The sequence below is a fragment of the Meleagris gallopavo genome, chromosome 7, assembly GCF_905368555.1.
Source record: "Meleagris gallopavo chromosome 7, MGAL_WU_HG_1.1, whole genome shotgun sequence".
NCBI lineage: Eukaryota > Metazoa > Chordata > Aves > Galliformes > Phasianidae > Meleagris > Meleagris gallopavo.
The window spans coordinates 8049379-8074366 of NC_139410.1; the positions used below are offsets into that span (position 1 = coordinate 8049379).

The 24988-nt window shown below is 42.3% G+C and overlaps 1 protein-coding gene across 13 annotated transcripts in view; it reads right to left on the reverse strand.

The window, feature by feature from the left end:
* HDAC4 (histone deacetylase 4) overlaps positions 1-24988 on the reverse strand; it is a 215392-nt gene that overhangs the window by 119049 nt on the left and 71355 nt on the right. For 12 of the 13 annotated variants that reach the window (XM_085228645.1, XM_085228642.1, XM_085228643.1 and 9 more), the window contains one exon: positions 20462-20533. The exons of the other annotated variant lie outside the window; for it this stretch is intronic. In XM_085228645.1, the coding sequence (XP_085084771.1) occupies positions 20462-20533 (72 nt within the window). The remainder of the gene's footprint in view (positions 1-20461; positions 20534-24988) is intronic. 13 annotated transcript variants of the gene reach the window in all.

A 24988-nucleotide genomic window follows, 5' to 3' on the forward strand; every position in this document is an offset into this window, starting at 1 on the left:
TATTTTTACAGCACATTTCAATACCTGAAATGTGTGACAAAAATGGAACGTTCAGTTCTTCTATCCATTTCAACATTTCTATACAAAAATTTGTTTCAAAGAAGGCAGACAGAGCTAACCAGGCAGATGATCACTACCAAACCACAGCTTCTTCTGATAAAATTCTTGTTTGATACTGATACACAATTCATCTCTATTGATTATGTTCTCTATAAATACTAGCTTATTTTTAGGTCGCTTTAGATAAGCACCATGTGTTCTGCAGCCTCATCCCTCTAGTCTGAAATTCTGTTTTTTAGGAAATGTTCGAAAGCCATTTGAATTAAATCTTTTTTAATGCTTTTTATTTTTCTTCAGAGCAATACAAATCTGAAAAAATAAAGAAGGACAAAGCTGCTGAAGAGGCACAAATGGCATTCCAGCAAGTGGCATCAGATCGTGCTTAGCTCTGGGGCAACTCACCACTTAACACACTGCATGTATGAAAATGAGCTGCTTAGCTCTTTTTAGAGAATCAACTTCAGAAAAGCAATTCTTGCTCATAAATCCTAAAAATAGACATAGTATAAAGAGAATTTTAATTATAAATAGTACTGATAAAAATTTACAGTTCTAGTATCTAGTTTCTAAAAGGCGTGTTGAACTCAAGCAGCCACAGAGAAAAAGACCACAATGGGCAGAAGGCAGTGGAGAATACACCACTATGATGGATTTGAGGTGGAAAAATCCATGGAAACTGCAAAGCAATCAGGTTATAGCGTAAAGCAGGAGGGCTCCTGGGCAGCAGCAAAGGGTCTTTCAGCTGGAAGAAACACGTTTAGCTGAGGTCAAAGTAATTATCAAGATGGAGAAGCATAAACTACTGAGGAGTGGTAGATCTGCCCCCCGCACTTCGTCTTACTCCGTCTTACCAGATGGAAATCCTTTGCAAAACATAAGCAACTGACCTAAATGTTTCTGGGTGGCATTTAGTTTTAAAGATAGTGCAAAGCCAGGCAAGGCAGTCCAATGGCATTCTGTGTGATGGACTGCTTGTGTAAATTCAGAGCTGCAAGACAAATCCCAGACCGTGCATCTCCTGCCATGCCAGAAACCGTTGCTTGAAGGCCACACAAAGCTCTTACACCCTGCAGCATGCCAAGGCTACAAAAGCCCCTCTGCTTTGCTCTGCTCTGCTCTCCCAGCTCCCAGAGAAGCTGGAACAGAGCTTCAGAAACAATCTTTAGGAGAGAGGGAAGAAAAGAGGTATGCAAAAAGTATATTAACTATTCTCTGATCATCCTCTGTACCAGTACAGTGGAAAAAAACAAGCATGCAATCCCATAATTTAACCAAACATAAGCTCTCACTGCACAGGAGTACTCCAGTCTCGTCCTAGAAGCTGTTCCTTCCCCCAGCACACAGTACTGCCCTGAACTCTGAGCCTTAAGATTACAGATTAGTTCTCAGCATTTCCAAAATGCCATTGTTACAAGTTTGGGTATGAAGAAACTTCTAGAAAGAGGAAGATTTCTGTGTTTGCCTATGTGTCAGACCACCCATCTTAACTACAAAGACAAGAAGTAGAACTTAACGTACATTAAATTTAATGTAAATGTTTCCATGCTGAAATAAAGCAGTCTTAAATCACTGCAAGTCTAATCCTCCCATGATTTAGCGTGCTTTAATTTGCATGTTTCCACTTCACAGCTGATTTGCCTCAAGCTTGCTTCACTCAAGGTAGCAGGCTTTCACTGTGGAGCCCTGCTTTGGCAGGTATTGTGCCAGAGCACCTTCTCCACTGTGCTGATCTGAAGCCTTGCAAAAAGCCAAGCAGATTTGCTAAAGCCTTCACTGTTCATGCATAAGGTAATTGGGAATCCAGAAGCGATGCCTGAAAACAAGGGAGGGCTGGAGCAGCAGGAGCTGTAGCTCTCCAGCCTTCAATGGCAGAGGGGTTTGAGGTCTTGCCATCCATATCCTGTTTCAGGAGAAGGACAGTCCATCCCTGGCAGGCACTGTGAAGCTGGATTACTGAATGACCAGAGAAATGGGTGCCACTCTGCAAGAGGAGGCAAAAACTAAACAAAACTGAATCGGTTTGGCAAGAACCAAGCTGGTAGGTACAGAAAGCTGCTCTGACTAATCTGATCCAATGGATGATTTCCCTTCACCACAGGCATCTGTCTGACTAGATAGCCTTCAAGAGTCTCTTCCAACACAAACCACTCTGTGATTCTCTAATTTCTAAGGATGTATATACAAAGTAACTGTAAAGAAGCACTATTTGTTGATAGTACATTATTTAGCAAGGAAGTTGGGCCTTATTTCCAGGGACAAAGCATATAAATAGGAAAAAACAGAGCTGTTTCCCACAAGACACTTAGGCCTTCAAACTGATACAGAAGGTCTGCTGTAACAACTTTGTTTACAGATAAAAACGGAACGAGATAAATCTGACTGCAGTTGCAGGCAGGAAATAATATCCGATCAGCAGCGTTCACTTACAGGTAGCAAAACTCATCCTTGGCCTTACCCAAACGTTGACTTCCTTGTACAATCAACATTTTGTCAGAAATGTTGTCTCTGAAGCTTTAGGTGACATTACATTTGTCTGTACTGCATATTTCTGGAGAACAAGCCTGCTGTATTAGGTAGGTCACTTTGCTTTACCATCTGCCTTGATTTATGCTTAAGAAACATGTTGTTTCTGAAATCCCTGGTGCTGTACGCAATTGCATCATGACAAAATCACTGCAGGCAAAACAAGAAGCCATTCGATTTTGTGTCACCTCAGTGTAAATACTCATGGCTAATGGAAAAAGTGGTACTACCAAAAGCTTGCATAAGAGCTCCACAAAGGTACTTAGTGGTATCTGTCCTTCTGCCCACTCAGCCCCACACTGAGAGTGATTACTGTTTTCCGTGGAAAAGCCAGTGTGGGACAGCCTGAAGGACATGGCCAGGGCTGGGCACTGCTGATGGCACCACTCAATGGAAAGAGTCACAGGGAGATGCCTGTCCACCATCACCTGTCATGCAACAACTGGAGCTCATCCACTCCTGCATCCATCCCTGGAAAGGCTCACAAGTGGGAACCTGGGCAGATTAACAGTAGATAAAAATGAAATCACACATTCAACATTTTCTTCCAAGAAAATAATTGCAAGGTTTCACAGGTAACCTTTCACAGGAAAGTAGCAGTATTTTTCATTAATCGTGTTCTAAACTTCAATAAAGAAAGCTTTTAAAAGCTTAGCACCATGGTGTGCTGAAAGTATTGGCCCTGGGCTACAGATAAATACAGTTATCAGTGCTGCTCACCCTCAATTCAAAGTGACCATGCTTCTGCAGCCTGACATATGCAGCAATGCAGAACACAGTTAATTCATCAGAGCATGCACGAGAGCAAGAAGCCTGTGCAGTTGTGTGGCACTACACAACAGGAAACTAAACCCATGTTAGGACATATCCTTCACTGCCAGGTTCTTCCTTTCACTGTGATCTCAGATGCATGAAGAAGATTTCCCAGCCATACTAGCAATGACAAAAATAAAGCAACACAACCAGTGGGTCCTGTAGATGGAAGAAACATATCCAATGAGGTCTTGGAATTTATGCCTGATTTCTCCTTGCTTTGACCATAATCTCACATGTGATGCCAGTAGCAAATCCATCTGGCACACATAAAACTAAATATCTGCTGCTTGTGAAAATGACTGTCTTAAAATTAGCATACATGTTAAGATCTGGCTTACAAATAGCTTATAGAACAAAAATTTCAGTGTAATTTAAAACCCTCTGCGCCTTTACCAAAGAAGCCTAAATCGGTTGAAACCTAAAGGAAAAAGGGAAAGTTCCAAAATTCAGGCATACTCTTCGCATAGCCCTGCCTGGATTTGCTATAACAATGTGACTGTAACAGTGACTTGGTTTTATCTCACAGGAGGCAAACAGCTTCCTGACCACAACACTGCAGGACACCCGTTACCTGATGAAGACCAACAGCACGACATTCATGACGTTACAACCCTCCTTTGCTCAACAGGATTGACTGTGGCAGGTAATGAAGCAGAGATAGCACTGAATCCATTAAGGAGGTAGCAGATTTAAGAAGGGTTTAATCTTCATTATCATCTATGTTGAAGTTAGAAGCGTTCTCAGTACTTGCAGACAGCTAGAGTCACAAGTGATGTGCAACATGTTCTTTTAGATGTAAAGCAGTGTTTAGGTATAAAACAGCAGTTAATACTATAATTCAGATGTGCAAAATAATACCAGTATTATATAGTAGGTACTTAGAAGCAGAAATTTTTGTCATACACAGGAACCTGCTTTCTGGGATAAAGAGCAAAGAGCATTTCAAGCTGCACGCCAACTTAATATCAAAGATGCTCTAGGAAAGCTTGAAGAAAATGAATAAAGTAGCTTTAAAGAGCTAGAAACTTAATATTGCTGACTTCTATACCACATGTAATTCTTATTGTCTGTCCTCTCATGCACTTCGCTCAAAAGTAAGGTTTTTTTCTTGTGTAGAAAAACTGTAGTATATTTCCTGTGCTCTATCCTGACATCTGTAATGTTGACCGCATCAATAATTTTGTTAGCTCTTTTACACACAGCTACATCCCTCAATTGCAGCCCAAGTTCTTAGAAGAATACAAGGAAAAGCACACGTTGGTAAGCATGTGAGAAACAGCACAAGAGAGCTACTGCTTGGCAGGAGCATATGAGTATTTACGAGTTTCAGGAATTTGGTCTGATTCAATGATGTACAGAGACAGGTTGCCAAGTAACTGCATTTTCTGCTTCTCTCTTGGTGAGGCACTGCAGCAAGCCTTTTCAAACCTAGCAAACAGCATCAAAACTTCAAAGCTCCCCACTCTGTGCAAGAAAACATGAAATGTTTCCTTTTTACAAGAACCCAATTTCCTTTTTACAAGAACCCAATTTCACAACAGAGTTTATCCAACAAATGATTCTCATTGAATATGACAAAACCATCTTTTTTGACTCTGAAAACGCACAACTGGCATCTGTAAGTCAATGCTTTCAAGGGAGGAGGGATGGTAAATCAGCACAGGTAGCATCTAAATCAAATCCAAACTCTCTTCTCTTTTGTTGAAGGGAGAGAAGCAGTTACAGCCTTAGATTTAGATGAGGGCAGTTTATCAGCATAGTTTGCCTGCGCTTACCTGAAATGGTTTACAAGGCTGTTATCAGCATCCTGAGGGCCACACTGGAGAACAACACTGAGTGCAACACTTACCAGCAACGCAACTATAAACAAGAAGAAATTCAGCACTTAAGAAGGCTGCAAAGAACCCAAATGGTTTAAAAGAAGAGTGTTGCCTTGGATGTAATATTTGAACAGTGTTTTGGAAAGATTTCAGAAAGGCGAGCTGAATTCCAGCATGCTTGTGCAGTAGCTGTGCCATTTCACACCACTGGTTGAAGATACACACAAAAGCAGCCACAGCTATCGAGGCAAAAAGAAATCCTCTTCAACTGAGAAGCTGGTGAAAGTGCACTGAAGACTATGCTCTAAGATGACTCTATGTGGAGAGCTGCAAGGCTCTTCAGACGGAGAGCAAGCAGCACAATTGTAGAACCATACAACATCCTAAGCTGGAACAAACCTACAAGGACGATCAAGTCCAACTCCTGGCTCCACACAGCACCACCCCAAACCCTACATCTGAGAGCAGTGTCTAAATATTCCATGAACTCCAGCAGATTGTGGCCACAACCTGTTCCATGCCCACCGCTCCCTGGGGCAGAGCTTTTTCCTCACCCCCACCTGACCCTTCCCTGACACAGCTCCGTGCTGTTCCCTCGGGGCCTTGCTGCTGTTGCCAAAGAGCGGAGCTCAGCACTTGCAGACTGCTGCAGGCCACCATGATTCCTCCCGTCAGCCTCCTCTACTCGGGGCTGAACAGACCAAGGGACCTCAGCCACTCCTCGTTGCCCTCCAGATCCTTCACCATCTTTGCAGCCCTCCTTTGGATGCTCTCCAATAGCTCTATGTCCTTCTCATACCATGGTACCCAACCTGTCCCCAGTGCTCCAGGTGAGGCTGCACCAGGCAGAGCACAGCAGGACCACCCCTACCCTCTTCCTGCTGGCAGTGCTGGGCCTGCTGCACCCCAAGGTATGGTTGGTCTTTTCACAGCCCTTCTCCCCATGGGGCGCAGAGGACAGCCTCTGAGCCAACACCATGGCCACTGCAAAACCAGACCGAGCCCCACATTCAAGCTGCCTCTGCTGCTCCCTTATCTCCTAGAACTTGCACAAGACCTAAGGCTCTGGAAGGCTGCAGAGATGAGGGCAACAGATCTCTGTAAGCCCGTGATCACTTCTCACAAACGCTTCACGGCTTCACTGCCATCTGTGGGAGCAGCACTTGCAGGGAAGCAAGTCAGGCAGTTACTTTCGAAGGGTTTTGAGCCCCTTTCAAAGCAGTGAAATCAGCCCTAAGCACTGCTGCTGCTATAAAAAAAAAGTGCAAAGACAGAACAAGAAAAGGATACGGCACAAAGATTAACAGTGAAAAATGCAAACAGGAATCCATCAGGCACCCAAGCCAGGCATATTTTCTGTATCACAGAAGGTGCAAATCAATGGCGTGAACATTCTCTAACCAATGTCCCCTGTGATGCTCTGGGAAGGCAGAAGAGCATCCCCAGACCTGCAGTATGTGGTCTGACACCAGAAGCCTTTACTAAGAGCAAACTTCCAAACCCTCTGCCACCATTGCTCAAAATACAAACCAATCTCTTTCCTAAGAGCATCTATATATTGTGTCATCACTGTGATCAGTGTGAATGTATATGTTAAAAAGGAAAATCTGTGGGTTGCTTTTTTCATTTTAAGATCCACAGGTCTTCCACTCTGTTAGTGCATACAACCTTAATTTTTGTACTGAATGGTGAGACCCCCACCAGCTAGCTTCAGGAACAAATAGCTTAAAGAACAGAGGATTAATCTCTGTGTCCCCAGAACATGATGAATAAGGAATTTTTGTGGCAGTTCTCCTAACTCCCTGTTATATTGAACAAGATGAAATTACACCCCTCCCCACCTCTTGCTCTGCCTCAGAACAAGAAAAAGCCAGTTAAAGATGTTGTACGTATTTGGCTTCACATAAGGCTAGATGGAGTTTCTTGGCTGCCAATGTCTTTCCGGATATTTTATTTCCATCTCTTATCAGTATTTAGATACTGCCACATCATGTCTCAAGGCAATAAAGCAATAGTCTAAACTGACGTTAAACTTTTCCCTATGCTTTCATCCCAGTTCTCTGCAATTTCAAAGATTACTTTATTACTTTTTTTTCTTTTTTTTCCCCTACTATTAATTTTTCATTTTAACTACCTCTTCCTCTCCCTTTAAAAAACAAACTCACCATCAAAAATAAGAAGCTCACCACTGATAATCCTCATGCCTCATATATTGCAAGCTCACTTGCTCAACCAAGAAGCTAAACAAATGATATGAATTCCAAAACTGGGAAGTGTAACTCTTTCCCCAAAGAGCATAGAATTTCAGAGCAGTGTCTGCACAGGAACATGTCTGAGTGGGGCATCATCCTCCCCTTCTGCTCCAAATGAAGACATGGCACAATTAACCACAGAACAGAAGACCCTGTCCTGTTGGAGAGCACATACTGTGACAGAAAATGCTCCTGCTGAGAGAAACACAAGCACTGCAATTACTCCTCAGCTCTCCCTTCTCCTACTTGCTTCAGTAGCACTTCATCTTTGAAGCATGCAGAGAAACTCTTATCAAATGGGTCATCTAAGTACATAACAGGAGTAACAAGTATTGTAAAGTTATTCAGGTGCCTGTTTTTCCCTTATTCACTCTAATTGCACTGTCTAGCTCATAACACAGTTGACTGGTAGACAAAAAAATCTCCATGAACAGAGAAATGCAGTATGGGTTTGCTTGCCACTCCAACACTCATCTCTTAAAACACATTGGGTTTTAATATTGTCGGTTATAGAATTACAGAATACCCTGAGTTGGAATTAGTCAAAGGGAAGGAAGGGATAATTTGGGAACTGATTTTTTTTTTTTTTTTTGGCAACAAACTTTTCCCCCACAAAGTACCATTAACAATGCTGCTGACTTCATAAGAATCCTGAACCACACTTCAAAACAAACAAACAAACAAATTAATAAAAGGAAAAAGCGAAGTGAAAGCTTCCTATTCAACCTCATGCATACAGTCACTGCTACTGACCCATATACCCACTTGATACAAGATGCATGGGGTTCTCCAGCTTCTCCTGGGACATGTTTGGACCAAAATACTTCTGTCACAGCCCTGACTCAATCCCCTTCCTCTCCAGCTTTTATCTTATCTTCTTCACACCACTACCTTATAAACATGTAGGAACTGAAGGGTTGTAACTCCATAGCCTGAAAAACAAAGCTAAGGACAAAGATCTAGATTTTGTATGGCACTGCTTTAGGACACGACAGTCCGTCACACAGCAATCCAAACATGATATGCACTAAATCTTATGGGTTTTGTACCTATATACACATAAATAGGTAGACAGATGTGTGTGCATGTGCTTTTTCCCACCTGGAGAATGCCCCATGGCTACTAGCACAGCATGGTAAATCCTGTTCAGCTTGTGTAATGCCATCTTTCACTCTGAAATACAGTAACGAAGTCTGTTCAGAAATAATTTAAGAAAATTCATGCAAGTGACAGACGTACTCCTGAAGCAGTTTTTTTCTGCCTGTGTATTTAGAGGTAGGTAGTGCTTCCAGCTCAGGCTGCATCTCAGTCTGGGTAGGCAAGCGTGCAACTGCTGAGCACAGAATCACAGAACCTTAAGATTTGGAAGGGACCTCTGCTGCTTGTTTAAATTGTGCTCCTTTCTGAATAGCTGGAGGAATCAAATAAATACGCTCCTGGAGCCCAGGTCCAAGGTGTGCTACATGTATCACACTAGAGTGCTTCAGCACGTTAGGTAAAAGGAATTACCGTCACTTTTATCAGCATAACTTCACTGCTCAGTTAAGTAAAATCCTTTGCCATCTAGCCTGTGCTGAGACAGATGGGGCAGGTCTAATACCATCTTAAGAAACTTTCAATTTGAATAAAAAGCATATCGGTTTCTTGGCTTACTGTCAGAAGAACACGAATTAGATCTGCTTGCTTTTTCCTGCCAGTGGATCAAAAATCTCTTCATAAACCTATTTTTGAGGCCTCAGATCATTACCTTTCCCTAACAAGAACAGTGAAGAAAGAAATACCACTGATTATTACAGAACAATTCCAGAAATGGAAGAATAAAACCCACAGGCTTCTTGTGAGTTCATCTGCCATCTTGTGAGTCCCAGAATGTCCTGAATAATCTAATGTCTGAGTGTCTAATGGGCAAGCAGCTAACAGCAGCAATAATTTGTTCACTTTGATACCAGACCTTGTGAGACGAAGTTGTGTCGTGTGATGACTACATACTGACTCCTTCTAAAAGAAGATCTCTGCTCACAAGCCTGAAGCACTACAATGCTTCCGTGTTCCCCGTTCCTGCAAGTCCTACAATATAGGCACGGCATTTGAAAGGGTCTGCTTTGCCCTCCTCCTTTTTTAACCAGGAAAAGATGCCTTGCAAATTAAACAGTGGTCATAATTAGCCAAGATACAGCTAACAACGCTGTATCTACATTTCAGAGAGTTCATGTTACAATTTAGCCATTCTTCTCTGTATTACAGTTGGAACACAACAGAAGCAACACACATTAAAGTGAATTAAAAAACAACAACAACAACAACAAAAAAAACAGGCTAAATAGATTTTAAAAATTATGACAGTGGCAGAATTCATAAAATCTACATAACATAAAATCTAGTGCATTCACCTTCAGGTGTGTTTAGCAACGACAGAAAGAAATAAGAACATTTATGACCACGAGGATTAAGGAATGTTATCTTTGTGACTGCACACCAAAATAAAAAGCAGCTCTGTGTTATAAATATTTATTGTCAGTAAGGAGATCAGAAATATGAATATGCAGATAGAACTCGTGACACTGAGCTGTCATGTGTTGCTTTGAACAGCATCAACTGATGTGCACACATGACGGACATCCACTTCTAATACTGCACACCTAGGACTAAGTTTTTGGGTACTGAACAGGCATTGGTTGCAAGAGGAGGTGAGTCCCCTGGGCTCCACAGGCACACACATCCATGCTCACAGCAGGAACATCTCAGGGCCTTAATATCCACGTGGACATTATGGCAGACCAGCTCTACTGGCTTACACCAACCAAACAAGCAAGAGGGGAACCACTTGTGAGGAACCAGGACTTCGACATTCCTGCTCTGCAATGTTTGGGGAGCAGTTTTTTGATGTGGGAAATGATTTTTGAAATAAAATATATTATATGTATAAATATACACACACATGAGCAACGAGGTAGATACAAGATTCAGAACTGCCCATTGCACCATATGCCTAAGGGAAGATGCCCACACCCGGGGCTGGCCACAGCCCTGCCGACACCGCACGGGTAAGATAACACTTCTCTGGCCCTGAGGCTCATCTCAGCACAAGTTACGCTGCCTTCCCCATGCAGTAAGCTATAAATAGGACAGCTTATGGGAAACACAACAGAAGTAAATGCCAGTTCCTGCCGGCTGATTCAGGGCACAAGAATAATATTCAGACTGCAACACTGCATTTATGTACAATTAATCAGTCATGAAATGCAAAGCTTTAGCCTCTTATTAAGTCAGTTGCCAAAAGAAGGTATGAGCACAATATTTTGTTCAGGTCTCCAAAATCCTCCATTTAAATGGCAGCAAGGCTACTGCTGTTTCAATTAAGGACGGCAACTATCAGGAGAAGCCCAACCAAAACGTTCCAAGTTCAAAGAAAGTACAAGAACAAAGAATTCAGACAGACAGTATTAAAAGAAGAAAAACACACTGAAACGCAGGAAACCACTGCCACTTCTCTGAAGTGTTCTTTTGCCTCCACCATTTCAACTTTTTCCCATTTAAAACTCCCCTGGTGCTGATTTAACATTGAGAATACTCTAAACATCTTCCAGACATTGCAATGGCTTTAATCCTCAGACAGGGTTTTTTCAGTTCTTGTCACCGTTCTATTTTCTTCATTTCAAACAGTTCAGAAGCCCAGATTATTTCCTGCAAATTCTTTTCACCTCCATCCAACTCAGTCACTCTCACAATACGTTATTTGCGCAATAAGAACTAATTGTGGATGCACATAAAAATACAGTCGTGAAATGAATTAGTCAGTATATTAACATTTAACAGAACTATGTGGTACTAAAGCAAAAGATTGTAAAAATAAATAAATAAACAAATAAGGAAAAATTCTTACATTTACTGCACATGAGCCCTGATGTTAACCCTAGGCTTAACATGGAAAAATTGATTTTTTCAGAGAACCAACACGTCAAGCTTCGGCTTCCTAAAGAGGACACAGACCAACAGCTGGTAAGACAGACTTGAGGTCAGATGCCTGGACAATCACCCAGGACCAAATTAATTTTAATTCCCTACTACCTGCTGCAGGTATTGAGCAGGTGACAGCTACAGTAAATCCCTAGGAAGACTGGCAGAGTCTGTTATTTTGGGGGAAGGAAAGCCAACTCAGTTGCCAAAGGTCACCGAGCACTGGCACCGAACGCAGAGCCTCTCATACCAGAATAATGAACCTCTGGAACAAATCCTGGATATTTTAAGCCTTGTGAGGAGCTATCGCATTCCCTCAGAATGCCTGGATGCCTCTCCAACGCACAGGCCATGACGCACTGCTCACAGAAGCCCAGCATCTATGCAGGGGTTACAGACCAGGCCTTGAGGTGCTGGAGATGCTGTGCAAGGATCCTTGCTATCTATGCCCATCTACTTTCGGGGGGAGAGGGGAGGGTTGCAAGCATGAGGCTTGTATTTGCAGCAACCTGTGCATTTATTCCCCTTCTCGATGAAGATATATGCTTGCTGGCAATTTTACTGACCTTTTGAAAAGCTGACATCTGCAGACAACCCACCCATGCTCCAGCTTATGGGCCTAAATCTCCCAACTCCTCTTCATGTGTACAAGCCTCATCCCCACACCTTGGGCTCCATGCAGTGTCCTTTCAAAAGCCCCTCTGAACCCAGCTCCTTAATCCAAGCTCCGACCCCAGACAGACAGGCCACGATTTTGTCCAGACCAGAAGGTTGTGGCTGATACACAAGCCATCTAGTTTCTCTCAAAAACATTCATTTCTTTATCTTCACGACAAAATAGCTGCCCTTCTGTTATTTTCTAGCTCTGCCCAGCCTACCCACTGCACATCCCTCATCTCAGGATGACTACTGCCATGAAGCCAGAATTCTGCTCAATCACCAACGCTGAACAGAGTGCCGACCTCTCTCTCCTAACACACCTCAAAGAGTCAATTTAAACCAATCCCCCAGTACCACAGCTAAAGGCAAGCTTTCAGCAAGGCTTGTGACGAGGCCTGGCTTCCCACGAAGACTGCCAATGAGGAGCGGCCATTTTCTGCCACCCCGCTCAAGGAAGGCAGGCCAAGCAGCTGTCCTGCTCTTCTAAAACATTATACAGGAGTTTGTGCGTTATACCTTTTTGGGACTGCCTTCAGTGATCTCTGAGCCATGTTAAATATGCTGTGTCAAATTCTGTACATAACCATTTTCAGAATACGTTATGGCTCAGAGCAGCCTGATGGTTAGCCTGTACAGACCAAATGGTACAAAAACTACAGCAGAAAATAACATGGTCTAATATTCTTTTAATAAAACAAATCCCTAAGCATTCAAAGGACAGATATATGCTATTATTATGTACAGCTGAGAAGTCCTTAAGATCTTAAGATAGTTTGGGAACAATAAAAAACAGTGCACAAATGCAGTTCCTCCCATTACTTTTATTGTTATTATTATTTCAAATACTCTATTTTAGCAGCTTAATCAAGCTTTAGAAGAAATTGAAAAAATATTGCGTTCATTATTTTCATCTGAGAAACAATTTGCACACAAGATTCACTCTATTATTGAAAATAAAAACCTTCCATTTGTCAGATACCCCAACAATTCAGGATCTTAAAGACCTTCATAATATTATTACAGCATGACTGCTTTTATGAACAGGACTACAAATATGGGCTAAGGAGAGCAAAGTCTGACCAAAATTTCACTGACTGCACCCTCAAGTGCCACCTGGATACAACAGCATTGGAAGAACTCTTCTGAACAATGTTAATGGTCAGCCCCTGAATTCTGTTAGAAACTTTTAAACGAATTCACCTCACACAATCCACTAGCAAGAACTGTAACAGGTTAAAAAATACATAGAAAAGAATCATTAAAAATGTGCAGTACATTTATTCTGTATGATATTACAATTACAGCTCCAAGTCAGTGATTCTGAAGCCTTTTATTAAGATCATAAAAACTTAAGACCAGCTTATAATGAAATCTCTAATCAAATATGAATGAATCATCCAATATGACACAATTTCTTGAATGAAAAACAGATGGAGAAGTAGTAACAATTGAGTGGTTTAAGTCACAAGATATTAGTTAAGCCAAAGGAGCAGACATTTAATCATAAGCAGTTGTTTTAAGTTAAAGGAGACACCGGCTGAAGGTAGACCTCGATTCAAGCCATTTAACTGGCAAATGACAACTCAGCATTAACTGTAAACTTAAATGAAACCACTGTAGTGTGAATTCCTCTGTATGTGATGCAGAGAAAATTCTGATTTCACATTTGCTTGGTGACAAAGCTATGGTCTGACTGCAAGAAGATGGCAAGGAGGTAAGAGGACATTCCCACAGGTACTCTTAAAGAAGTTGGAGAGGAAGTGATTTTGGAGAACAAGGACACGGAAGGAGATCAATACTGGTGGGCTGGAATGTTCGCTCTGCAATCTAGCTCTCAAAAGACCCAATCTGGTGAAGACAACGTCCCTTCTTTCATGGCCTGAGCACTTCAGACGTCCACACAGAGTTAGGCCATTTCAGATTGGCAGCAGTCTCGCATTAACTTGGCCCAACAGTGTTGCTGGGATTTTTCATTTTGAAGTAACTAGGTTACAATTTTTATTTGTTTACTTGGCAAACTCTATCTTCATCCAAATTATTTTGGGGTTTGGAGTGGATGTTTTGAGGCAGGGGTAGGAAAAAGCAGCGGATAGTAAAGGTGTGTTCAATTGATTAACAGCAAATCTCCAGATCAGCATCTGGATGATTTTAAGCATCACTGCAAAAGCCATTCACCTGATATTCCCTCCACTGCCCAACAACAACACAGAGCCAAATACAGTCCTGAAAATCAATATATGCTAGGGAAGAGCTTCTAGGATTTTGATAAATGCATGTCAAAAGAGGTATTTCTAAAACCCCTGGAACGCACATGGCTGCTGGGCACAGGCCTGACATCTATTTCCCCCATAGCAATAAACTATACCTAGTTAATTTTGGCATAAAGCACTCTAGGGAGCTCTGTAGTACAGAGCACACCAATAAAAAAAGAACTTGGATCAAAGTATACACACTGCAAATGAAGCAGCTAATGGGCACAGCCACCTAGCAGGCATTAGGAGAAGCTGGTGGAAGAAGAGGACAAGGTAAATCAGGCCACTCCAGAATCCTTAACAGCCTTCAAAGGGAAACACACAGGTTTGTCTTCCGTACAGATGAAACAAAGGTCTGTTACGAGCCATAAGGCAACAGCGTCACCTGGAAAATGTGACAGAAGAAGTAGAGAACAAAAGGCTTCATCTTGATTTTCGAGCCTCTCCAGGGCTGTGGATCCAGACAAAACACACACACAGACTGCGCTGCGCACACGGAAAACACGATGCGGCAAAGGCACTGATAGATCACATCTGAAAAATGCAGAATTTTCCCCCAAGAAGTGCCGGATTCCGTGATCAACTTTCCATGAAATATTTATCACTTTTCATTCACTGCACAGTACTGTTATTTTTAGAAGAGCCAGAGGCAATGGGAACAGATTACTGATTAACAATTCAAGTGAGCCTTTAAATGTCTGCTTGTATCTCGCCATCTCCTCCTTCGCTAAGAAGTCAAAAAGTTTAATATAAATTCTGTCATGCATTCAAAGGCTCTTCCCTCCCTCACCTGCTTTTATACGACAGCAAAAGCACAAAGCAGCCTTTCCCTTGGTGGGGGAAGTGAGAGAAGAAGTATTGTGAAAATAACATTTGGTGAACATTCAGGGCCAAGCAAATCCAGGGAAATCTATAGGGAATTACTACAAACTTAAGCTTAACAAGATGAGGGAAGAATAAAGAAAAGCAGCATGTTGAGTCTTGTGATAAAGCAGACTTGCCTGCTAGTTACCTCTCATCAAAGAAAACACTGCAGTGTTCACACACTCAAGATTTAAGTGTTGCTTTCAGCTTTTAGAACAGGAACAAGCCATTAATTCATCCCACCTCCTCTGTTTAATAGCCGTTTCCTTGTGCTTAAGAAAGGAAGCGACAAACATTTTTCTTCCAAGAAAAAGCACAACAAAATAGAGGTTAAGAGTTCTGAGCTCCTTCTCACCACCCAAGTTCAGGCACCACGTTGTGGGCAAGCACTCAAGTGGTCCCCATTCCAGCAAACCCAAAGCAGCAGGAAAAGTGGTTCAATCTCTCGGAGCTTCACATACATGACACTCACACCAGTGTGCTCACTGGAAAATTTGGAATTTGGCTGAAGCATAACACAACGTTTTCCTTGCTGAACAGTGGATTACAAAGGTGAATTTCACTACTGCCTCCAGTTGGAAAACAGTAATTGCCATCACAGAGGCTGCATTTTGCACTGCTAACTTACTGCAGGAAAAAAACCTTGTATTTACTGCAACAGGTACTAACTTGGTTTTACAGACCGACTACCAAGGCTCTAATCCAGTTTAACCTACAGTTTAACCTACAGTTTCTTTGCTGTCGTATGTCAGAGCATCTTAACGGTGAAAAAATTCACCCACTAGGTCTGACAAAAATACCTGCAGCTAATAAATAAGCAAAAAATAGGCTAACAAAAAGCTAATAAGCAAACAATGATTCAATCTTAGCGTACTGTTTTGACATTTAAATGATTTCTCCAGAACTCGCTTTGCCCCTCTTGCCAGACTCCATGGAGAACAGACAAGGATATTTTTAACATTAAAGCACTGGCCTTTCAGAACGTGAGCTCCCCTCCTGCAGCACCATAAAATTGCATACCATCCCCATTCTGACACGTCCCGGTGTGAACAAGGAGGAACAAGCTCCTGTCTGCAGAAGCACGAACCTGTCGGGAGCCCCAAATCCTGACTGACCAGCAGCAACCCGGACCTGCTTCAAAGCCCCACCACACCACGCCGGCTCGGTATCACTCTGAAGGAGCTTTTGAAGCAGACGTGCTATAGAAAGCAAGCAAATATCTGAAAATACAGTGTAGTGAGAGGGCATTCTCTTCCTTTGAAGGGATAAATTAACAAAAGCATGCTATTCAGCTCTGTTAGGCCAAATGAACTACCACTCCTTCCTCGTCAAGGCTGGGATTAATCTTGGATTTCAAAAGCCTGTAAAATCGTGTAACAATATTAGTCCAGAGGCTCTCGCAGACCATTTGTTCTCAGATACATCAGCACTTTTTCAAATGAATGTGGAAGCGAGACTGGATAATGAGACCAGGGAAGAAGGAAAGGCTCTGGCTGCCCAGCACGGAGTGTGTGTTCATGGCAGCACCGGGCCCAGCGCAACCCCAGGCCCATGTGGGACAAGCAAAGGCCTGTGGGCAGGACTGTGTGAACAGGAGATGGGGCAGCCACTGGGACATCCCCTGCCCATGATTATTGCTATTGCCTCTATCACAGCTTGACCCAGAATACCACAAACAAACAGCCTTATGTAGAAAAAAACGCCCATTTAAGTAGTGAAGGTACGCTTAAGGATGATCTGTTTATCAAATCTAGAGGATGGAGTCAACAGTACATAAGCAATGTTTTTAAGAGGATTATCTACAACATACCCAGGTACCCGTACATTTGAGGTCTTTAAGACTGGCTCCCCAGATGTGCAGTATGGGAAGACATCTCATTCTAAAAGCATGGAAGAAAAAGTAAGGGGACAAGAGAATTCTATCCCTCCCTTCTTCATGTTAATCAGTTCCCTTAGCCACAGGCTGTGTACACTCACTGCTAAACAAAAAAAAAAACAGTACCCTAAAATCACAGAGTACTTAAAACCAACATTCCAACACACTTCTGCAAGTGATCCACTGCCACTGGTCACAAACAGACCACCTGTGTGCTCATGAACCTGAATGCTTTCTCTCCTGCTGACCGTGGTGTCTGTGCCTGTGCAGTCCCTGCTCTGAATCTCTATGAATTCTGCAAGCAGAAGCTAAGGAAAGGAAACACAGCACCATCATCTAATAACTGATACCCTTTCCTACCCCAAGCCAAGTGTGCAGCAATATTCTGATGCTGTACAAAGAGAAAGCAACTGGAACAGGTTGTTTATTATCAACAGCAGTTGATAATATTCCTGAGCGAGATATGGATTTTAGGGAGTTTGTCTTGTTTTCCTTTTACAAGCAACTAAAATCCAGAAGTACCAATTACAGATGATACATTTTTGAAAAGGGAAAATGCATCTTTTCTCAAATTCATCCTTACTTTTTGTGAAAAGGAGAGAAAGCATCTCCATAAAACCCCACCTTGTTGCTGACTGAACTCCATTCTACTCAACCCCATTCACTCCTGAAGCAGATTCATAGAAATGCCCTAAACATTTCAGTTCTATACTTGAGATGCTGCCACGAGACAGGGATAGAGCGTGCTTAGCACTTGGGTATTTTACATCCCTTGGCTACTTTTTTACACAAGAGAAGAACACTGAACATGGATCAGACTTCTCCTTTGCTTGGTTTGTCTGAGAAAACATTTTGGTTTCCTATAAACTCACCACAATGATTTTATCTCAACTGTAAATGCAATACTGGGGATACAGGTTGCTCACCATCCTCTGCCACACAGCAGTGGGTTTATTCATCATGAGGGCTACAAATCAGTTGCTTTACCACAAGGGAATAAAGTTTGGAGGGGAATATCCCAGGACATGACTGAGCATTTTCTTTTTCCTTAAGCTGTTTTTCAATCCCATTATTTCAGCAATGCCCGAGACTTGGAGTAACACCCCACAAAACCAAATGCAACTTCTTTCTCCAAAACAATATTTGGCATTTCTTTCCCTTTCTTCTCTCAGACAGATCTGCAGCAAACTTTCTATACATAGTAATGACAAAAAACATACAGGGCAATGGTTTGCCTACCATTATTCCATCAGTTCATTTCAAAAACTCATCAGGATACACAGGTATAGTCAGGCACCACACTTGAAAGCCAGCTGATAAGCCACTCAAAAGGTCAGTGGTATTTGCTTGCCATTACAAAATATCTTTCTGCTTTTTGTCCGGCTCTGCTTCCACGTTTTAAAATTAAATTAAAAATACAAGATGCACATTTCTGGCTCACATACATGCTGCAAGGCTGAGAAGATTTCTTCAGCACAAAACAAGTTCAGGATCCCAAGAGTGACTGCTGATCAGAGCTAATGCTGCTTCTCGTGTAAGGTCACTTTTTCGTTTCCCTCCCCTCAGAAGTCTCTCCTGCCCTTCACTCACCACACAGCCAGCATGATCTAAGCTTTCAAGCATGAGACAGAAGTTTCTGTGGCTCAAATGCTGCTGGAAGTCATCTAACAGAGTCATTGCTGCCTGTCTCACATTATGCCCACTTCACATGAGCACAGCTCTCCATTGATGTCTAGCTGCTTATTTTTCAGTAGGCAGAGAGCCGAACTATTGAAAATACTCAAAACGCAGTACAAAAGGTAAGAATTCTATGAATCCTGAAGAGTTCATAGACCTTTAAACAACCTCCTAGCATCTGGGGAACACAGAGCACAACGAACTCTAGCATCAGGTTACCCAAGCTGTTTAACCAGCAGCACCCTTTGTCCTGAAATACCTCTAAAGAAAATGTGAAACATTACAAGCAACAATGAAATCAATTCCAAAATAGAGTAGAAGGCTAAAAGTCATCACACATTTATAATTCTACCCATTGATCTATATACTGACAGAACTGAGGAATGTGATTCCTCTTATGCACTTAACAGTCTCAGAAAATTCCATCTAGCACACAGATACAAAATGGGTAGGAAAATCTTTAAGTTGACCTGTGTTATCAAGGAAGACTTAAAATGAGAATCTCTCTCAGGGTTAGGAAAATTTAACCTGCCTTACTTGACAGACAAGCTTTGGAGCACATGCAGTGAAAAGAGATTTCTCAGAATGCAAAGGCAAACCTTCATAACTGGTAAGAATGGTCTCCTCTCTTCCCCCAGCACAACTGCTCAACCTCCTTAAAGGTTTCCTTTCCCACAAATGCATTTAAGTCCACAAAAATCTAGGTTAGATTGCAGCCCATTTCCCTCCTCCTGATCTACCGAAGTTGTTTTGAATATACTTCATTTACATTTTCCCAACTTGCATTACCAGAAGCTCTTACATCTTCTGCAAGATCTCTTCCTTAATATAAAAGGACCTAAAGGGATTTTGGAAGGCAATCAAGAAGGGAAAGCTGGGGTTTGGGAAAATTTGAGCTCCTACCTGGAAAGTAGATGATGCTTCATATACCAAATCATCCCTAGTACAAATATTTCTATCAGTATGCACTTGGAACCAAAACACTTTTGGAAAAGAGAAGGCAGGAGTGCAAAAGAAAGCAAGAGATTGCTTTTCATAGCATTTCATGTATTTTGGATGCAAACAGTTGCTTTTGTTTTTCGAAGTGCTCTAACTGCAAGCCGTAAGATTTCTCTCCTCTGCCCTTCAAGAAGCAGCCAATCTCCAAGACCAGCATTGGCTGCTTTGCTTGCTTCATACCAGAAGGACAAGACACAGGAGACAGTGCAGCAGGATCATTAGGACAGGGAAGAAAAGCAAATAGCCAGGAGATCAGCATGATATGCTTTGATCAGCCTGAGTTTGGCTCCGACTTTTTACTCATTTCAACACAAGGAGATTTTTCCTTAATAGAAACTCAGAAAACCTACTTTGGTTTGCAGTTCTCCTTTTAATCTGTGAAAACTCTCATAGGGTACTGCACTGCTCTGCTGCTCCCTTCTTTCTAAGGACAACTGAGAAGCTCTGTCAGGCCAGCCTCTCCTCAGCTCCCTGCCAAGGGCTGGGGCTGAGTTATTTAAGCTCCCAAGACTGCTGTGCTCTGTTCTCCCTCCACTCCCAAACCCCACTTGCCCAGCCTGGGAAAGTAGATGTATGCAAGTTCTGACACACTTTGTTCCAGCGTACTGCATTTGCATTCTGCTCATCCACTTGTAAGACAGATCTGCATAACATTTTACTGCATTCCCAGAATAGGAGCAACATTTAATAAAAGTTTCTTCTTACCAGAGCTGGGCATGTGGTTCACTCTAGGTGGATTCAACAGCTCTACTGGCTGTTCTCTGCCAGAAAGCCCATCTGGAAAGAGAAAAAACATCACAACAACTCTTTGGTTAGCTGAGCTATTTTAGATATTCCAAGCAGAAAAAAAATAATAATAAATCACTAACCAATCAGCAGTGAGAATCAGAAACACACAAGTAACACAAATCAATAGAAACAAGAACGTTAACAGGACAGCAGCTGCCTAACAACTGCTTACACTACAGCAGAAAATAAAAGACTCCCAAACCACACTCAGGTTTTCCTGGTCTTTAAATCCAACTGGTACTGCTCCCAACTCACAAAAACAGACATGACAGCTGATAAACCTTACCATACAATAGCTAAACAGCTATTCCTTCCTTCTTCAGGAGAACCGAGCAGAGTTAAGACAGAAACACATCCCTGGTGAAGCGAAGCTAAGGAATGGTTATAATATGCCAGGGAGATGCTAAGGAAAACTGGCAAATCACTGCAGGAGATTAAAATGCGCAGACATACATAACAAGTCCCATTTTGCATAAGTTTGGATTTCAGAAAGGCATTAAAAACATACTTTGTAAATGATATGCAGAAATCCATCGTGCTGAAGCAGTTCTCTATTTAAAATATTTCAAAGATTATATCTTGCATTCAAGTAGAGCTAAAACAGAAAAACATGATCCCTGCTGCTGTAGACTGCCAGACCAGATTTTCTAGTCATCCACTCTCCTCCCCTCTGCCCCCCCAACAGGAGCTGAAGCATAAAAATGCTAAATTCAAGTAGGTGATGCTTCACTACAGTACGTTTCCAGTACTTCGGTTATGAATACTCCATCTCAGATTGGTTTGTTCCACTGTAAATACCCACACCTTTGGCAGTTGTGTCTCACTTGATCTCCTCTAATGTGTTACCGTGCTGCAGCACAGATACCATCAAGGCAAACCCCGTCTGGAGACATCAAAGAAGCCACCCCATCTCTCAGTCAAAGCCAAGTTCACTACTATAAAACGTTATGCTGTTGGTGGAATGTTAAAAAAGAAAACAACACAAATCACACTTTGTTTTCTTCTCCCTGTTTGCACCATTTTGGGCTCCTGAACAGAAAGAGTGGTTGGGTTTTCTCCATCACTTGCATGGCTTTGCCTCCACTGCCAACACCCAAGCATCAGTGCTGCCCCAGGCAATAAGTAAATGAACCAAACTACAGCCACGCTGAGCTTTCCTTCCCAAGCAAGTAATTACTGTCCTGCAGATAAAACAGGTTGTTCCCATCACACATTATTTGCTTTTGGATTGTTACCATGAGATCAACAGCACAGCTGGGGCAGACAGCCTTGCGTCCACAAGCAGTGGAACGTGCACGGAGAAGAATCAAGTGACACAAGGCTTTATTTTGGTCTGTGGACTCGCTCCCACACTGCTGTGTGTGTTGAGTGTCACCAGAACATCAAAGATCACCAACACTTGTGTTGGTGAGTGGGGATTTAAGAGCTGTGTCTGCTTTTAATTCTAAGAATCGAAGTATCTACATTTTCAATTAAATGAAAAACCCAAACCAACAGTCTCTTCGATCTCTGCTGCAAAATGAATGATAATCACAGAAAAACACGAATGTTTTTTAAAGCACGGCAGTCTAAATAGTGGAACCATGCAAGACAGAAGTTCTGTACTCTCTACACCGACTGACAAAGAAAGGCTCCACTTGTAAGAAGGAAATATCTGCTCCAAGCACCTTTTCTCCTAGTCTACCAATAACGATAAAAGAGGTCCAAGCAGAGATTGAACTTGCACACTTATTGAGGGGTGAGCTAGTTCACAGCCAGAGCATGCACCTTACCATCCTGACACAAGAAATAATGCACTACAGCTCAGCTTCCTACAGCCACCTAGGGATCCTACAAGAAGCAAAGGATCCATTTCAAGAGAATGGGCAAACAGTTTGTTCAGAAAGTCAAAACAGCGCTGCCATTTAATGAAACATCCGATCTGCTGTTACTGTTGTGCTGTTTTCTTCTTACCACCATTACTGAAGCCTCTCTCCTAAATCAGCTGCTACATAATTGACTTCTGTGTAATAAGAAATGCACAATGTTTTATGCCAGTACTTATGAGGTAGCAATAAGATAAAGATTGGCCTGGGTCTGCAAATGCCAAAATGAATATCATCGGTTTCTGTCACAAAAATAAAAGCTTTTCCCCCACTCCCTCCTTTCCAAAGAATTCACTTCCAACCCTCTAGAAGCTTCACCATGCATTTCTAGAGACAACTTTGGCAATTACAGAACTAAAAAAAAAACAGACAAAAGATGCTAAAAATATCTGTGCCACACACACAGATCTCCAGTTTTGTCCTTGCTATTGCCTGGAGGGGATCACAGGGTGCTTCTGCAATGCTGAAAACCTGGGCAGGGATGGGAAGCAGCTTGTCTCACTGCTGCAGAAGGGCAGCAAAGAACATGCACAGAGGGCAAGCTGTGCAATCACTGCTCGGCACTTCTACCAGCCACAATCTAGCAGCTACACACAGCACCACAAAGCAGATTACCTACGAAATACTTTCAGTCTCTCTACTAGATGAGTGTTTCCTGAGATACTAAAAAGAGATGCCAAAAAAACGCAATCTTGAATGGGCTGTAGATGACTCCACCTAACAGGCAGCACCCTCAGGCAGAGCGAGCTGTCCCAGCCATGTGGGAGCCCTGCGCCCTGCACACAGACCTCAGGCTGGCTGCATGCAGGAGATGCCAGAAGTGATGCTGCAGATGGTCCAGTCCAAAACCAGGCAACAAGGAGACGTGCTGCAGCCTCCAGCAGGTCTGCAAGGAGGCACACGCCTCACTGATGGCTCAGGTTAGATGAGATTTAGCACAGCTTCATTTTCAAAGGGGTAATTCTACACACTAATTAATGAGATGAAGCTATTATTCATTGACAGGGATTTGAACATTTCATTTTTATCACAGTCTGTCCTGAAGCGTTCCAAGGAGTTCTTTAAAATATATCCAGGTCACTTTCTGAAGTGGCTGGGCTTGCAGGATTTAACCTCATTGAAAAGAGCAAAATGAAGACAAGATGGCTACAGTACACACAGAATAACAGGGAGAAACCTGCATGGATAAAAGCCTCCAGAAAAGATGAAGAAGCCAAATGAACTAGCACAACATCCAAGGTGAAACCAAATTGGACAAGGATAGGGAAGTGCAGCTTTATTCCTTCTCCCCACTAAAAAAAGGGCAGATGATGAACGAAACAGAAGGCTGAAGCACTCAGTTCATTTCCACCAGAAAACTGTATGCAGCCTTCCTATAATTAACTCTGATGAGTAAAAAATGTGGGGCAGAACTGGAAAAGGTTATTTAAATAGCTTTTCATGTGTTCAGATCTTTAGGCCTGATGCAAATCAGCCTGCTCTACTTGTACTCCCCAAGCAAAGTGATGAACAACCACCAGTTGTTTTTAAAGACCTCCCAGAGAACAGGGAAAGTCCTAAAGAGACACAAAGGCAGACTCTGAGGGAAGGTGGGAAACAATTACAGTAAATAGGAGTTATTTCTGTCTTCAAGAAAGAAAGGACGTGGCAGCACAGAGATTAGTGCCGCCAATGGATGGAGGTGAAGCTGAAGGCAATTACTTAGTGTTGTCAGTGTGTCAGCCCAGTAAAGTGGTGGTTTTTAAAAGATGTTACTTATTATTTTGGGGGATTTTACCCAGGATTTATAAAAAACTTTGAAAGGTTTCAATGGGCACGTTATTAAGAAAGTCAGGTCTGCATGAATCACCCTAAAGCAAGCACAAATCTACTTAAAAACCTCTTTCAGTCATCGTCTGCTTTTAGATGGATTATACCCAGCATGGTGTGGTAGTTCACTATTTAATGATAATGCATTAAAGCTGCATTTAGATCTCAGACCTGACATCACACCACAGAGTCACACTTGGGAGCACGGCAAGAAGAATTCAATGACAAGTTGGCGAATGGGTGCAAGGTTCAATCAGAAATGGGAAGATCCCTCCCACCTAAATAACAATAATGGTTAAACGCACAATTACAGGATGAGCAATGCCCAGCCAAGAAACAATACAACAAAAAAGAAGCACTTTGCAAACTGAGAATCCACTGTTTGGCAGCGATGCAGAAGACACAAGTTCATTCCAGGATGCATTAGCAGGCACATATGCAAGACACGGGAGGTAATTACTCAGAGACGTGACAGCCTGCTCGGCAAAAGCACTGCCCTTGGTTTTAGAAGATGAATTGCAGGCAATCAAGGAGAAACCTCTGAGAAAACACTTGAGAAAAGTTGGCATCTAAGAGAATATCCCAACCACATCCTTTCAAGAGCACGCATCCACATCTGAAATTCAGCTTCCGCTACAGTCTCTACAGAGAGAAGGGATGTTTCTGGATCAATGACTCCTGAATTTATATTTGTCATCGAGCAAATAACTACCTTGCTCTCTTTACTGCTTTCTAGCAAAGCAGTTGCGAACTTGTCTTACAAAGGAGA